We start from the raw sequence: 16374 nt of genomic DNA, 5'->3' as shown, positions 1-16374 counted from the left end.
CTGCTCGACCGCGAAATTTGTGTCGCTAGAGGGATCTCGACTGCACGGAGGAAACACGAAAGTGTTGCTGACAAACTTCAGCCAGGAGTTCAAGCACATCAACAAGGGCACGAATATCGCATGCATCGAGGAAATTCTGGAAACCAGCAATCCGTTTGTCCTCTTGGATTCTGCCACATGTACCCCGACGACCGCAGTTGCGGAGCCAGACTTCGACATAAATGCAAGTCTCCCCGTGATTAAGCAGCAACAGCTGAGAAGTCTGCTTCGACGATACAAAGATTGCTTTTCGACGTCATCGAGGATTCGACAAACACCATTCGCAAAGCATCGCATAATAACCGAGGAGTGCGCTCGACCACCACTCCGCCAGTGCCCTTAACGAGTTTTGACGCGAGAACCTGAAGCCATAAGACAAGTCGACGAAATTCCGTGCGACGACATGATCCAGCCGTCGAAAAGCCCGTGGGCGTCACCTGTTGATTATCGTCGAACGAACAAGATCACAAAGAAGGATGTATGCCCCCTACCACGGTTAGACGACGCATTAGATCGGCTCTGCAACGCAAAATACTTCTAGTCGATGGATCTTAAGTCTGCCTACTGGCAAATAGAAGTCGACGAGAGAGATCGTGAAAAGACCGCCTTTATCACGCTAGACGGCCTCTACGAGTTCAAAGTCATGCCTTTCAGACTGTGCTCGGCGCCTGCAACGTTCCAGCGCGTCATGGAGATGGTGTTAGCAGGATTGAAGTGGCAGACCTGTCTGGTTTACTTGGATGACGTCATCGTCTTCGCCGGAAATTACGACGAGAGAGATCGTGAAAAGACCGCCTTTATCACGCTAGACGGCCTCTACGAGTTCAAAGTCATGCCTGCGACGGACTACTTCACCCGCTCCGCTGAAACTAAAGCTCTGCTGAAGGGTAGCGCAGCCGACGTGGTGAAATTCTTTTTCGAGAACATCCTGCTGTGACATGGCGCCACAGAAGTCATCAGCGACAGAACGGCCTTTACAGCTGAGCTCACCCAAGCCATTCTGCAGTACAGTCAGACAAGGCACAGGAGCACAACTGCCTACCACCCACAGACGAATGGTCTTTCGTCGAGTACCAGCCCGGCGATCGTGTTTGGGTTTGGATCCCGATACGCCAACGAGGACTGAGTGAGAAACAATTGCGACGCTATTTCGGACCATACAAGGTCATCCGACGTGTTGGCGCACTGGACTATGAGGTCGTGCCAGATGGCATTTCGCATTCACAGCGGCGCCACGCACGATCTGAAGTATAGTCCATGTGGTGCGTATTTAACCCTTTTACGTACGCTGACGGACTTCCTTATTTTGTTGTTTTCTTCGCTATGGGTGTTTTTGTTTACTACTTTCGTTTGTATGCAGCATCGGGTCGATGCTTTTTAAGAGAGGGGTATTGACACGTGTACTTGTTTGTCTTTATCGGCTGACACGTCTCACCGCCTGACAAATCTTATCGCACAGCGCAGGACGCGCCTGCATGTATCGGAAGTTTATGGAATGTTATTGATGGTTTGACGCGGTCTATGACCGAACCTTGTGTAATTTGATTGCATGTGTGCGTGACGCGAATAATGTAGAACTTTGTGGAAGGCACGCGGGTCCCAGCGATTACTCTGGAACATTCGACGACTGCTCTATAAAAGCCAACGCGCTTCGCGCGCTGATCAGATTTTCGACGAACGCCGACTGTTTGCCGCTATGGTTGCGCTTTCAGTGTAACTTGCTTTTGAGGGCACAAGTTCGCCTAATGAAGATTGTTTCGCCATTTACAGTTCTGCTACTGTGTTCGTCCCAGTCACTACCACGTGACAATATTTCGCGGGCATTTGACATACTTTTTACACCGTGGCAAGTATGGTATAACTGAATTTTCAATGCATATATGCGCGGTGTCTGTCGATAAATTTTGCGTAATAAAAATAGACAGCTTTAGTAGTGCGTATGGAACGTACGCAACGGCGTTGCGTACGTAAGATCGCTACGTTCTGCAAAGTGCGAATGTGCAGGACGCAACACGAACGGTGAGTGATGCGTACGCGGCCGCTGCGTACGTACGCATCCGATTCTTGCGTGCGTACGTAGGGAGCCTTGCGTGCTGCGCTCGTGGTTCTTGCAAGGTAAATATACCTGGTAGCGAAGCTTCCATAGGAGCCCATACGTTCAAAACATGGCGGTCCATCACCGGTTCATGGGGCTTAGCGCCATCTGTATGTGGTGGGAACACTTCCGGCGGAAGAAAAAATAACGTGACGCCATGTCCGTTAAAAGCAGAAGTGACGTCATTTTGTTTTCGAAGGCGCGAAATTTGTTTTGTTGTTCTTCCTTTAGAGCTATATATTCAATTGCCCCGCCATTCGACTTGATGGGCGTTTCATCGCTTTCAGCGTGGAAAGCGATGCAGGAAAAGGCCAGTCGTACGGTTGTCGAAATCGCATCCCTGCACAGAACATACTTTCTTTGGAGGCCGACGAAAGCTTTAGGTGTAGAGTGGTGATACTATTGTCGGATGCCAAGCCCGTCGGCCAGCGCAGTCGCACGAAAACAACTACACAATTATCTGGCGGTCGTAACTCCCTACTTTTGACTGAACAGATTAAGAAGCAATGAAGCTACCCGCATCACCAAATTCAGACAAACTTCGACAAGCAAGAAAGCACAAATTGTGAGCGGGGCTTAACAGGTGATACGAGTGCGCCTTTCTGCCCATTTCAAGACGTGCATTGCACTGCGAGTGATAGTGGCGTCAACGCCCCCTGTAGCCATGGGCGCTGAAAAGAAATGCATTTAATAATAATTAAACTAAACATATTTTCTTAACTCATCACGAATATATAAAATTGACTAGGAATTTTATTTTCGTTGAATGAATCTAACTGTGTCTCGTTTGAATTAAAAAAGGCGTTTTTCTTTCCCAACAAACATAGTCGCGCTTATTCGCTGCTCCCATAACCACCCATGCTGATGTCGGTGACAATCTGTACTGAAACGCTTTTCGCCCGAAGCTTCGCGACCTATTTGAATCGACCTTGGTTCTTGTTTGTTCGAGAAAGCGCGAGACAAATGGCAGCGTCAAAGGCGACCAGAGGAAGCCTGTACTTTTCAATGGCCTACGATTTGGCTTTGCTGCGTGAAGTGAACGCGCAGAAGCCGTTCCCGGAAGCTGCACGGTGGGAATGCATAGCAAAAATAGGAAATTTGTTTTTGAGAAAGCGCTCGGTGTGTGCTGTTTGCGCGAACGGCTCGACCTGCTTTTGGTGCAGTTCGTCGCAAATGACCGTGCCAGAAAGTAAGTCTCTCCAAGGCCTAAATATAGTTTGACGAAACGGGAACGCGCCCACACGTTACATCACGTTAGCGAGATCAACAGCGTCTTGTTCGACCGACGGTTCGACGTGCTGGCGGACGCGGCCAATGCGCTCCGACGGGCCCGGCGTCTAACGCTCGCCCTCCTACATACGTAGGCACTTCGCAGTACTATAAGCCCTAACGCGACACGCGCTCCTACGTTCCGCAAAGCACTTGCGTGCTGCGTACGTATCGTCATGACGCAGTACTAAAACTGTCTAATACCTATGAAAAACGGGCAATGGGTTGGTGTTCGCTCTTTCGGCTAGCGCTGTAGTGCTGCCTTTGAGGGCTGTCTCTCCTAGCTCTTTGAATAAATTTTCGTCAACGAAGACGTCGTAAAAATATATTTTAGACGACTGCAATATGTATACAATAAGTATAGAATAAGTAGGCAATAAGTATGCAATAATTATCAATAACATAAATTTCGCATAAAAATGTCTACGAAAAACTGGCGATGGGTTGGTGTGCCCTCCTTCGGCTACCGCTGTAGCGCTGCCTTTGAGGGCTGTATTTTATTGATGGCTGTATCTCTTAGCTCTTTGAATCAATTTTCTTGAACGAAGACGGCGTAAAAATATATTTGAGAAGACTGCAATAAGTATACAAGCACAGGAAAAAAAACAGCGAACAAACGAAAACACTGCAGAAGGCGCCCGGACACCGCCCAAACTACAGCAGATGACAGGCGTGGGTCCGTGCCCTATCGTCAAGCGAGAGGCGGTCGCGGCGCCCGTGTATTTGGTGCTAATACGCTGTTACGATTGGCCAACGGGGGCCGTGTACTTCTAGCCTGGGGATAGGACGAATTATGAGATGTGAATGTAGGTCTGGAGGTAGGGGACCGCCTCGGTAGCATGGGTGACCAGGGCAATGTCTAGCTTAGAGAGTAAAGTGCGGACTGCCGTGGCTGCCGCGGTAGCCGACAAGCGAGCCAACTGTGCTGTTAGGGTTGCTGCTGCCAGCTCCTCAAACGTGTTGTGGGTGCCGAGTTTGAGGAGCCGGACAGTATGTGGGCTGGGGGTAGGCCGAGGCCGACCCTCGTGCAGCTCCTGAGGAGTGCGTTGACGCGGTCCCGCTCCTTCTGCTTGAGGGGCCGAGGTGGAAGTGCGTACGCCGTGCGGCTCGTGATGTAGGCAAACAGGCACGTCGGTGCGCAACGCGCCGAATGAGACGGGTGGCTTGTTGGGTGTGGGTCTGGAAAGTTTGGATGGTACCGCTGTGTGCGCTGTGGGAGTGAAGAACGACGCCCATGATGCGAATCTTAGGGACTAGGGGAATGGGATGGTTCCCTAGCCTGAGTGAGATGGGATGGTTGGTGGGGTCGTGCGGCTTGGTGTGGTAGAGGAAAAGTTCCGATTTGGAAAAGGAGCAGGCTAGGCCGCGTGCACGAACGTGCCAGTCGATGGGGCCGAGGGCCGACTGTAAGTTGTACTCAATGTCGGCATCACTGACTCGGTTGGCCCACGCAGTGGTGTCGTCAGCATAGAAGCTGAAATGTATGTCGGGCATTTGGACAAGTTGGTGGGAGAGTTGGAGAAGGGCTATTTTGAAGAGCATAGGAGACAGCACAGCACCCCGAGGCGTCCTCCGCGCTGCCAGTTAAGGCACCAGAGAGCCGGTGGTTGCCCAGGGTGAGTGCGGCTGTGCGCTGGGGAAGGATGTCGTGGACGTAACTGTACATCCGCCTACGCCTAGAAGGTTTACACCTAGGGCGTGGAGGCCTTATACAATAGCGGCGTGGGTAACGTTGTCGAAAGCTTTCGTTAGGTAGACTGCGACGATAGCCTTGGTGTCACCGGCGGGGAAGTCGAGCATGTGCTGTTGGAGTTGCAGAAGGACGTCCTGGGTGGACAAGGCCGGACGGAAACCAAACATGGATGAGCGCAAGAGGTTGTTCTCCAGATACAGGCTGAGCAGGGTCTGGAGAACGTGATCCATGAGCTTGCCCACACAGGACGTAAGGCAGATGGGACGGAGATTCGCGGGGTGAAGTGGTTTGCCTGATTTATAAATTAAGACTACCTCAGCATCCTTCTACTCAGGTGCGATGGCACCGCGCAATCAGCATTCATTGAAATGTCGGCTAGGGCTGTGATGAAAGGTAAATCGAGGTTGCGTAGTGCTTTGTTGTGCCCTCCAGCGCGACCGGGAGCTGAAATGCTGTCGAGGCATAAGTTCTGCCCTGACTTCTGCCTCTGCGATGAATTGGTCGAGGAGATCGTTGGGGGGCCTGTATTGTCAAGGTGGTTTCCGGGGGGAGATGTGGGGAAGTACAGATCGCGAAGCATCTCCAGTGGTTCCTGCGGAGAAGCCTCAGATGTGTATATGAGCTTGGTGAGCTTGTCTAGGACTGAATCGAAACAATGTGATGGCGGAACAGGCTCCAGGAGGCCTGGGGCAGGCTCATGTTTCCGTCCAGCCGGCGTCTGAGTGTTCTATTCCAGAGGTGGCACCGCCACGTCCGGACGAGCCCGCTTTGGCTTCCCAGAGGTGCATGGGATGGGAATCGATCGCGTTTGCCGGGAAGTCCTCTGGGAGGGCGCGAGTCACAGCACGGACGTCACGCTGGAGCTGGTCGGACCATGTAGCTATGTCTGAGATGGTGGGTAGAGTGCGGGCCGCTCGAGAGGTGCGGAACGAGCCCCGCTTGGCGGTGGTATACCACTACGAGATTCTCCTGGTTGTTACACCACGCAGCGTGAGGTAGGCGGCGGGTTTAAGGGAGGTCGGGAGTAAGGTGAGTAGAGTAGGGTCGGGAGTAGGGGAGAAATCTTTGCAGATATTGTTCCCGGTGCGTGGATCTGTGAAAAGGAAGAAACCGGCTTGCTGGGCTGCGAGCCTGTATCCTGCGCCCCTTGGGGATGTCGGTTGGATGGCACTATGCCGTGGGCAGGGTGTTGCAATCCCCTACAATTGGGAAGGGGCACATGTGTGCGGCGCGCTTGGCGAGCGTGAAGAGTCGCTCGAAGCCGTGCTGCGGTCATTACGGCTGGCTGTATACGTTAAGGATGAAGAGGCTGGTATACCGAGCACAATGCGGCACGAGTTCGGTGAGCAGATGATCTGTTTCGGGGACGTCTAAGGGTGAGACATAGTACGAGTACACGGCGTACTAGCAACTGGTGAACCAGTCGCAGCTTGGAGCCAAATCACCGACAGTTCCACTGCTAGATGGTAAGGCTAGTGCGAGGTCTAGCTATCATTTAGGGTTTCGATTGCAGCCGGGGGAAGTGGGGGGAGGGGGGGGCTGCTGGAGAGACTGTGAAAAGCTAGGCCTTTTCAGGCCGCGCGGCAGTACAGGCTGTCGCGAGGCGAGCATCTTGCTCCTTAAATCGCTAGTCGATTTGGCGAGCGGTCGTCTAGACGAGTAGTGAGCTTGGAAAATCCTTGGGTGAATGCCTGGAGGGCCGTCTGCATAGTGCCCTAAATTTTGGCCCGCACGAGTTCTTCGAAATGGAGGAGGGTGGTGTAGAGGCAGTGTTGCCCTGGCAGGGCAGGTGTGGACAGGAAGTGGGAGTTGCGGCCCTCTTTTTGACCGGCTGTTCGCGAATAGGGGGAGATGGTGGTGGAAAATGGGGGAGGGGGGAGGAGCGGCCAGGGCCATTGTCACTCCGGTAAGTGTTTGGCCCTGCTTGAGGGCATGCAGCTGAGACTAAATTGTTGGCTGGTGGTGTGGGGAGAGGCGAGTTGTGCGCGGAGATGCAACAGTTCTTCATAAAGCGGGTTGAGGGAGTCCTAGACTACGCCCGCCCAGCTCATCTCATTGGTGTGGCGGCCGGGTTCCTGCGCAGGTGGTCTCGGGGGGACCAGAAGTGGCGGTTGCCTGAGTATGGTCCAGGAGGGGGATTGGGCCTTGGGCTTGGCGCGGTTGGAGGGCTGTTTCAGAGTGGCAGGCTGCAACACCGGAAAGGACTCGATGGTGGGCTGCGGTGCCTGGGGTTTGCGGGTTGTGGAGTCTGGTTGGTCGGCGCTTTGATGTGGGAGCCCGGTTGGGGGTTGCCTCGGCGACTCGCTTGGTATACAAAAGCCTCTTCTTGACGAGGTATGGCTTACAGTAGTGAGGCTCTGTGCGCCGTAAGGTGTGCTTTGCCGCAGATTTGCAGAATGGCGTGCAGGCGTGGTCCTCGGAGGGGTCGACTTAGGAGGGGTCGCCAGGGCAGCGACGTTGCTTGGGAGCCGGCCACATGGCCGCGTGGTGGCAGATTGCGCCGCAGTTACAGCAGTGCTCGATTTGCCTTTTGCAGAGCTAGCACGGAGAGCACGGAGGAGTGGTAGGTGTGCTTGGGCACCCAGTCTTGTTCGAAAAGTATGAATATGGACTCAGTCGCGCCCATGCGTCCAAAGTGGAGGACGAGAGGGTTTCGCTCGAGATTCAGATGATCCTGGATGTCGTCGTATGAGTGGCCAAGAGCAATCCCATGCACCACGCCGCGGGCGCAGTCTTCCGGGCCGCTTGTTAGGAGTAGATGTCATAGGCAGTGCCCTTAAGTACGGACTACTTGATGGCGATTTAGTGGAGTAGGCGTTGCGGGTCGGGAGTGTTTTTGAGGACGAGGTGTTGAAGAGTGTTAGTGATTGCGGTGTCTGGCTTGGGGCCTCTTGGTGTCCGAGGCGGGCTGCTTGCAGAATGGCATCGCGAAGCGCAACGCCATTCATGATCTGAAGGTTGGGGCTACCACGGGGGGACGGCGGATGGTTTTATGCTCGTCGATGGGTAGCTTGGATGGCGTAGTGCAGAGTGTTGGGGCGGCCGTGGCCGGTGCCCCGCCTGGGCTGGAGGCGTTGATGGCTGCTCACGTTTCGCGGCAGCTGCGGAATTCACAGTAGTGGTGGCGCAGGAGTTGCGAGTTCGAGCTTCGCCCGTCGTGCGCCGATTGCCAGCCCGTTGGTAATTTCCGAGAGTGATGTCTTCTCCCTCGGCTACAACGGGCTCCGTGCCGCCGTAGAGGCGCCGATGAGCCGGATAGTCCTTATGCAGAGCTGTTGCGGCGTTCAGCCTCGATGGCTGCTGCGCTGCGAGGCTTGGCCTCTTAGCACAGCGTGGTCAGAAAAAAAGAGATGAACTTGCCTCTTGATGTGGTGGACCAAACTGGGAAAGTTGGGTATCGGCCGATTACGGACGAAAAGTGGCTGAAGATACTGAATTCGGGTGGCTGGGATGAGTTTCACGAACTCGTGAAGAAACGGTGTCTGAAGTCTAGGAAGACGATGGCGTGGCAGATCTATAGTCACGTGCTTGAAATATGTACGTATATATATATGACGTAGTAGTTCAGCGGAAACCCACAAGGTGGAGAGAGGTAATTATTACAGGGAAAGTCAGACGTCCACCCGTTCGTAGCAAATGCTACAAAGGAAACCCATACGAATTCCTCGAAAGAAAAGCCTCGCAGTTGAAGAAAAATGTGTCCTGGTACGGGACTCGAACCCGGAACCACCGCCTTTCCGTGACAGCCGCTCTACCATCTGAGCTAACCAGGCGGCTAGCAAGTGGCAGGGCGAAGTCGAATTTGTCAACAACTCGAAGTAAAGGCAACAGTTTGATGTAATAGTACTGAGGAAACCTGCAAGGTTGAGAGAAGTAATTAATGAAGTGGAAATCAGACATCCACCCGTTCGTAGCATATATATATATATATATATATATATATATATATATATATATATATATATATATATTATCAGCGTCAACAAAATTTTTTCATTCAAGTTTGCTGTTTCCGATCGCCCGATAATTAAAAATATCGTCCGTCAAGTCCGTCAAGAATTTATTTGCATAAGAGAGCGCGTTTCAAATCACGAGATTTATCATTTATATAACGTCGATATAACTACGCTGATTATTCATATCACATGCAGTACAGATCACAGATCCGTCCGGGGTCCCAGAGGTTCGACGTAATGCTGACACATTTCTCTAGCATTTTCCGAATTTACCGCTGCTGAACGTTTGTTAGAAAAATTGTTAAATATCTCAGTGACGTCCGAAAAAAAAAAAGCAGTCAGATTTTCTTTCTTAGCGCACGTCGTGGAGAACCGGTAACTTCTCCCAGCCCCCGAATTTTGGCTCTCGCGGCAGTTACAAAACGTGGCCGGCAAATCGCTGCATAAGCTGACGGCTCGCTTGCTCCTTACGTCAGTCAGCATAAATGCCGTTGCTAGACGTTTTGGCGCAACAACTACATGTAAATGCAACCATACTCTATAGGTCACATTTGTCCTCTTTTCAGGAATACAAAACTGGCCAAGTACGACAACGAAGACATCATGATCAAGCTAGACGACAAAATAACGGACTACAAGTCTTTCGGCGTGTACTGCTTCCAGGCTTCTGTGAGTACCAGCCCCGACGATGAAGATATTTATTATTGGTATCCCCTTTGAAAAGGGGCGACAAGTTATCGCCTAGCCTGCTTGGACTCAGCTTTTACTGCTAGTGTAGCAGTATAGCATTTTTCTGTTTCCTCTTGATCTTTCACGATTAGTAGCTTTATCCCTCCTCATATGACCTGTGAAGGCAGCCCACTTGCTTTCCATGAACGCGTTTGTTTAGAAGTGCGAGCGCTGCCTTCAACCGGATGTGCAGCGCCCGCACTGAAGGGCCTCAAAAGGGTAGCTGTCACGAGGGAAGAACGCGAAAATGCTCCCCTTCCTAGCGGTGGCCACGCGCCATGCTACCGTACCACTGGCAGTTTTTTTTTTATCGCTTTGTTAGGCTGGTCTGTCTTGGTCGTGGGTCCACGAAAACGGCTAGGCACGAAGAAGCACGCTTAGTTCCGAATCGGTGGTTTCCCATGGGTGAACAGGGGCCACTGGACCCGAGCCCGACGCTTTTAGGCCGAGCGAGGCGCCGGACCCCGCGCCCGGGCGCTGCTCTGCTCTCCGTGTCATTCTGCCACGCTTCGGCGCGCAGAATCGAAACTTGGCGTCTCCGCATGAGTCGTAAGCCGCTTTTGCATTTTCGCGTGAAGTATTTCTTGCCCACGGTCCGTCCCCTCGCCTTCGCCGGGCAGCTACAACGCTGCCTTCGCCGGGCAGCGTTGTAGCTAGAGAGGCGCTCCTTCAGTCTTGCGACTCTGCCTATTCGTCGTTTCACCACTGTTTGTCTAGATTGTACACGTAGGTAAGTGCTTACCACGAGCTTGTCGTCTGGCGGTACAGATTGCCGGTAAATCGTTTGCACGCATCCTCACAGGCTGTCAGAACCAGCGACGTAACGACACTGTCGGAGGCATCATCGTCGCCTGAGAAGCTCGAGAAACGATTACAGTGAAGGACAATAACAGAGGACGTGGAACTATTGTTTACACGTTCAGATTCTCCGTTTTTCGAGCGTTCTTGTGCTGCTGTGCAGCGATGCAGAGGTGAAGTACCAGTATTAGCGAGGTGCGTTTGACCTCAGCAGCCCCCCAGGTCGTCGGACCACTCTTTCTCCCACTGTGGTCGCTGCATTCAGTACTTAAAAGGAAGCTTAGCTCGGGATCTAAATACGTGGGAAAGGATAAATCGTTTATCTCTGCAACCCCTACACCGAATTTGATAGTTTGTTACGTTTAAAATATAAGAATAACGTCTAACGAATCTTAGGAGCAGCTTTCTTTTCAGTTTAGGCTGTCGAACTCCTTAATTAGCAATGAAAAATTATTCAAAATTGATATAAACATTATTTATTAATACATCTAAAGCGGATAAAATTACTGAAATGTAATAAATGTATTCATAATGTATTATTCACGTCTGTGAAAATAATTATTTTTGAGACTTTGGACGGGAAACACGAATAACCCACTTGAGCTATTAATTTTGTCCGCTTTGGATGCTCTGATAGATGTAGTTTACAAAACTTTGATGCGATTCCGGGGCAGTGTTACGGATTTGTAAATTTTGTACTTTCACTTTTTTCTTACAACTTTGCATCAGTTGTAAAAAGATATGCGGGCCCTAAATCGAAATGTTTCTTTTCCACGGTCATTACACTCATCTCCTAAATGATCGCCTAAATGCAACAAATTTCATTAATATCGGTGAAGAGGTTATGTATGAAATATGAAAATGTGTGAAATAGCATTTCTGCGTTTTACAGGTACTTGAGTAGGCGGCGAGTAGGCGACATCGGCAGAGTTTGGCCTGAGCTAATGCTTTACTCTTACACGTACACATAGGAACAAGTGTCACTATTAGGTAAAGAATATCCTTTGTAGAACACAGGACCATTCTTGCAGTAACTGACTGCTTCTTTCTGGGCAATCAACAGATATCTAGACATGCATTTGACGCTAAAATACGCTATTTCAGAAATAGTGTGTAGAAAGCAGTGCTTCAGCGCGTTCAGCAGAATGAAATGCATTTGACGCTAAACGAACTGTTTCAGAACTACTGTTGTGGAAAAGAAGTTACTTCAATGCGTTCAGCAGACGCGGAGTTATCGGCGATCAAAGATGGTCTTTGATCCCCCTTTGCGGTGCTTCCTCTCTCTATCTCGAATGCCTTCCACTGCGAAGGCAACGGCGGGGCTAGCGGGTGCCCACAACGCTCCGCCTGCTAAACGTCGCCTTTGTGCGCGCCGTTCTGATGTTCACGTAAGAGGCCACGTACTCCTTGGCGCTGTTTTGATCAGCCGTTTACTCCGCAAAGCCAGTAGCTCACGGAGCACGCGACCATTGTGAATGGGTCAATGGGCAGATTACCTCGTCGCAGCCATCCCCAATTGCGACGATTCATGGCAGCCAGTTGTGCTCTGCCAAGGAGGGACCCTGCCAGGATGGGTGCAGAGAGGCGCAGGTCATCTGTAACCGGCCCCGAACTGCCACATACGCGCCGAAGACAGGGGCCATTGTGCCTCCCTCTTTCCCTTTTACGTGCACAGTGATGAGCGCGCGTTTTGGACAAAGCTCACCTCGCAGGGAAAGGGCTACCAACCTCCGGATTTGTGAGGGATGTCATCCATCTCCTGACGACTCATTAGAGGAAGGCGACGGGAACAGGACGACGGAGGAGTTAAGAAAAGAGACGGAAGCTTGGTGGAAAGATCGGCAGCTCCAACTTCAACGTGAAAATCTCAGTATTTCGGCCTAAGTCTTGTGAAAACATAACTATAAACGTGTTTAAACGTCCTGGATACCTGGCCCAGCCCCGCGTTCCCTCACTGCTTGACAGTGAATGGATATCTTACATCCTTAGACACCCCGATCGCAACTGCGCCTACGACGTGCCAAAACCGGAGGTTATCCCTCTACAAGTCGAAATTAGGGTTTCATTCATCTTGCGATAGATGACGGTTGTAACGTTTTAGACGAGCAAAAATATACAAGGAAACCTTTGAGCACCCTAAATAATCCCCTATATACACCTGAGCGCTGCGAAAAACAAAGAAGTGAAAAAAAAATATGCAGCACTTCCGTTTAACTCTAACACTGCAAAACGTGAGCAAATTTTGCTGCACGTCCTACTGTGACGATGTCGACGGCGCCAGGTCCGGCATCATTTTTAGACTGTCTATAGCATTACGTGCGCAACTTTCATACTTCCTAAAACAGGCAAAATGCGTTAACATAATAAGGCGCAAGACGCGCTGTTGCAAAGGGGCTCTCGAGTCGGGATGCAGGTGGCCCATGTCCCGGTTGGTAAACTGAGAGGACCCAGACAGTGTCGAGGTGGCATAGTGAACAACAAAACGTGCAATTGCAACTTAAAGAGCGACCAACTTGAGAAGCTGTTCGTAACGAAGAGCAAAGGCGAAGGCGCAAAGCTGTGACGCTTGCGGTGTGCGCAGTCTATTGGTAGCTTTCCAGTTAGGCCAGGGTCCTTCTCTGCCTTATTAAGGACCTTGACAATACCCACTCCCGGTAGAGGGAGCGGACGGACGTCGCAGGAACGCGTCGGCGGCCGTTATAGCGAGTCATAATTCTAGATTGCATTGCATCGGGCACAAGCATGCGCACATGTACGCACAAACGCCGATGTCCTCGCGGGCTGGCCCGTTAGCTTTTTACGCTCGCTGGCCATTTCGGCGTCTCTAACCTCAAAATTGTCGTCGTTGCCTTGGTCCCGTGACAGAGGCTATCCATTACAGACTTTAAATCCCGAGAGGCTGGTTGCTGTAGTCGCTGTGCGCAGGGATAGCGCTGATGCTCGCATCCGCAGGTGGTCGTTCTTTCATTAGTGAGGAAGAGTCGGCCAGCAGGTGTTTTGTTCCATGCCAATTAAGAACACCGCCGAATTATCTCGTGGGGTCGAACTACAGTCGCTAGTTAAAAAAAGCCTAATTTAGAACCACACCTAAAACACAAGCGCTTAGCCGGAAAGTATGGTGTATATCAGGGAGCTTTAGCGTGTCCGCTGTTCTGGCAGCCACAAGTTGACTGGGCGTTATACCGAATGAGCGGCGGCGCACACGTAGACTGCCTGCACGGTGCAACCTCCTAGAGGCGCAGTGTATGTTGCTTAGGTATTGGTGCAAATTATCGGCAGCAGCACGATTACGCCTCTACCCGGAATTTACACCAGTAGCGAAGTGTAATACACTAGGTTAGTGCAATATTAGCTCCGTGTTTGGCTGGTGGGGCTCTGCGCTTCCGGGCGACTGCACCGTGCAGGCCGCTCACGTTTGCGCCTCCGCTCATTCGGTAAAATGCCCAGACCACCTCCTTTTTAAAAATAAGGCATCTATTATCCCCCTTGTTTTGTCACGCATGCTACGACATCTTGAAGGGGCACTGCAAGACGGTAAAAGCAAAAGGCAAAAAACACACGATAGCGCTGAACTCACAACTCACCTAGTAGCATACACAAACTTAAGTACTAACCCGCCGTGGTTGCTCAGTGGCTATGGTGTTAGGCTGCTGAACGCGAGATCGCGGGATCGAATCCCGGCCACGGCTGCCGCATTTCGATGTGGGCGAAAACAGCCGTGTACTTAGATTTAGGTGCACATTAAGGAATCCCAGCTGGTCAAAATTTCGGAATCCCCCACTACGGCGTTCCTCATAATCAGAAAGTGGTTTTGGCAAGTAAAACCCCATAATTTAATTTTTTAAACTTAAGTACTACAACCTATACCCACGTGCTGTCCCACATAAGGCGTCATGATCAGTGCGCAGGCAAATAGCTAAACCTTGTAATCTAATGATACACTATGAAGTATAAAATGCAAATTTACTGTCATGCAAATTTATTGAAGGCGTGCTTACACCACGCGATCATTTTTTTTCTCATGTAGTAGACTTTTGTCTCCCTCGTAGTCTGACTGCTATGTGCGGAAAGTGCGCATAGTGTGCGCGACATGAGTAGGCATTACGCGTTAGCGAGAGCCTATGCTCTGACAATATAGTGTTCAAGCATCGACCTGTTCGGCCGATATAGACGTGACCACAGGAAAATAAAAGCTCGTAAAGCCCATTCTCCAGTGGGCAGGCGGGGGCGTGTACTTAACACTGAAATCTTTCCCAGCAAGTATAGACAGCCCGTGCCAACTTCCTATCAATCATATTGCAAATTTTCATCTTGTTAGGGACAGAAAAAAGAACCCTGATATCAAACCTGCCTGCTAAATTCCCGAGGCTGTGTGATAGCTTAGGTACACATGAAATTACAACTACTTTTTTTTCTTGTCGGCAGGCTCTGGATTATTCTTGTGGGAGCTCCTAACTCTACACGCTTAGCAAGCTTCTGCACGGTCATGCGGATAGCATCCTCCCGAAAACCTCCCGCTCTCAAACGCTCCAGTTTTGAAAAACTCTCAGTATCCTGGTGAAAACGAGATTTCGAAAGTGCGGAGAATAGAACCGAAAAAGCCAATTCCATTTTTTACCACCTTCGAATATGCAGAGTTAAAATCTAAAATTAATTTATCTTACCTTGGGCAATGCATTCAGCACAGATGCTTATCAGTTAGTTTGAATTAAATTAAATTATGGGGCTTTACGTGCCAAAACCATTTTCTGATTATGAGGCACGCCGTAGTGGAGGACTCCGGAAATTTCGACCACCTGGGGTTCTTTAACGTGCACCTAAATCTAAGTACACGGATGTTTTCGCATTTCGCCCCCATCGAAATGCGGCCGCCGGGGCCGCGATTCGATCCCGCGACCTCGTGCTCAGCAGCCTAACAACATAGCCACTCAGCAACCCCGGCGGGTATCAGTTAGTTTAAGCCTGGTATCTAAAAATTGCAACTCGTTTTTATCTGGCGCTTCATGTGTGAAATTTCATGTGTGAAACCCTGAGCCACATTTGTGCCATACTTGACGTACATAATGAACCATTTGTTGGAAATTGGAATTCTTCACAAAGACCATAAAATCAAAATATCTCTGGTCATCTAGGTCACTTCTTATATTTCTATCAACCCTGCCTACGAAACTATTAGGATCAACTTTGGAGCCAATGCAAATGCCCGATTTTTGTCAATATAAATTTCCTTTCCATTCATCAAAAGTTGAAGCTAACTAAAAAGAGAATCTTGAGAAAACTATCAGATACACCACCCTGAGGTACGTAAGGTATGACTAGGTCACGCATGTACGGTTCAAGCAGCTTTGCGTTCCCCTCACTTCTGACAACTCTCAAAAATCCACGTCCTTTTTAGTATTACATTTCGCAGCAATATATACTGTTTACGGTAGTGAAAGCACGCGATCAATTCCTTTAGAGGCTCTGCCTTAGCCTCAGAGGCTCCTTCCGTATTGAAAGTGCTGTTTTCGTTGGGATCCACACTTTGCGTCCTCTCCAGCGGCATGAACTTCGGCATCTCGAATTGGTGAAGGCAGAGTGCTTGTTCACCATTTTTTACTCCACGAGCCAAACGCCTCACGAACTCTGCTAGCTCGGCGGCTATGGATAACGTGATAACGCCTAGCCTGTCTTGCACTCGATATCACACGTTCTCTCTCTCTCGCTCTCTTATCCATATATATATATATATATATATATATATATATATATATATATATATATATATATATATGTATGTATTGTAAGACGTGTCT

General features: G+C 50.2%; 1 protein-coding gene across 1 annotated transcript in view; it reads left to right on the top strand.

The window, feature by feature from the left end:
• The window catches only part of LOC142588845 (uncharacterized), a 148600-nt gene that overhangs the window by 92988 nt on the left and 39238 nt on the right, over positions 1-16374 (top strand). Inside the window, exon 9 of the mRNA XM_075700664.1 lies at positions 9619-9721. Within this exon, the coding sequence (XP_075556779.1) occupies positions 9619-9721 (103 nt within the window). The remainder of the gene's footprint in view (positions 1-9618; positions 9722-16374) is intronic.

The sequence above is a fragment of the Dermacentor variabilis genome, chromosome 7, assembly GCF_050947875.1.
Source record: "Dermacentor variabilis isolate Ectoservices chromosome 7, ASM5094787v1, whole genome shotgun sequence".
Classification (NCBI taxonomy): Eukaryota; Metazoa; Arthropoda; class Arachnida; order Ixodida; family Ixodidae; genus Dermacentor; species Dermacentor variabilis.
The sequence above is the reverse complement of the archived record's forward strand: the minus strand, read 5'-3'. Positions and strand labels throughout refer to the sequence as shown.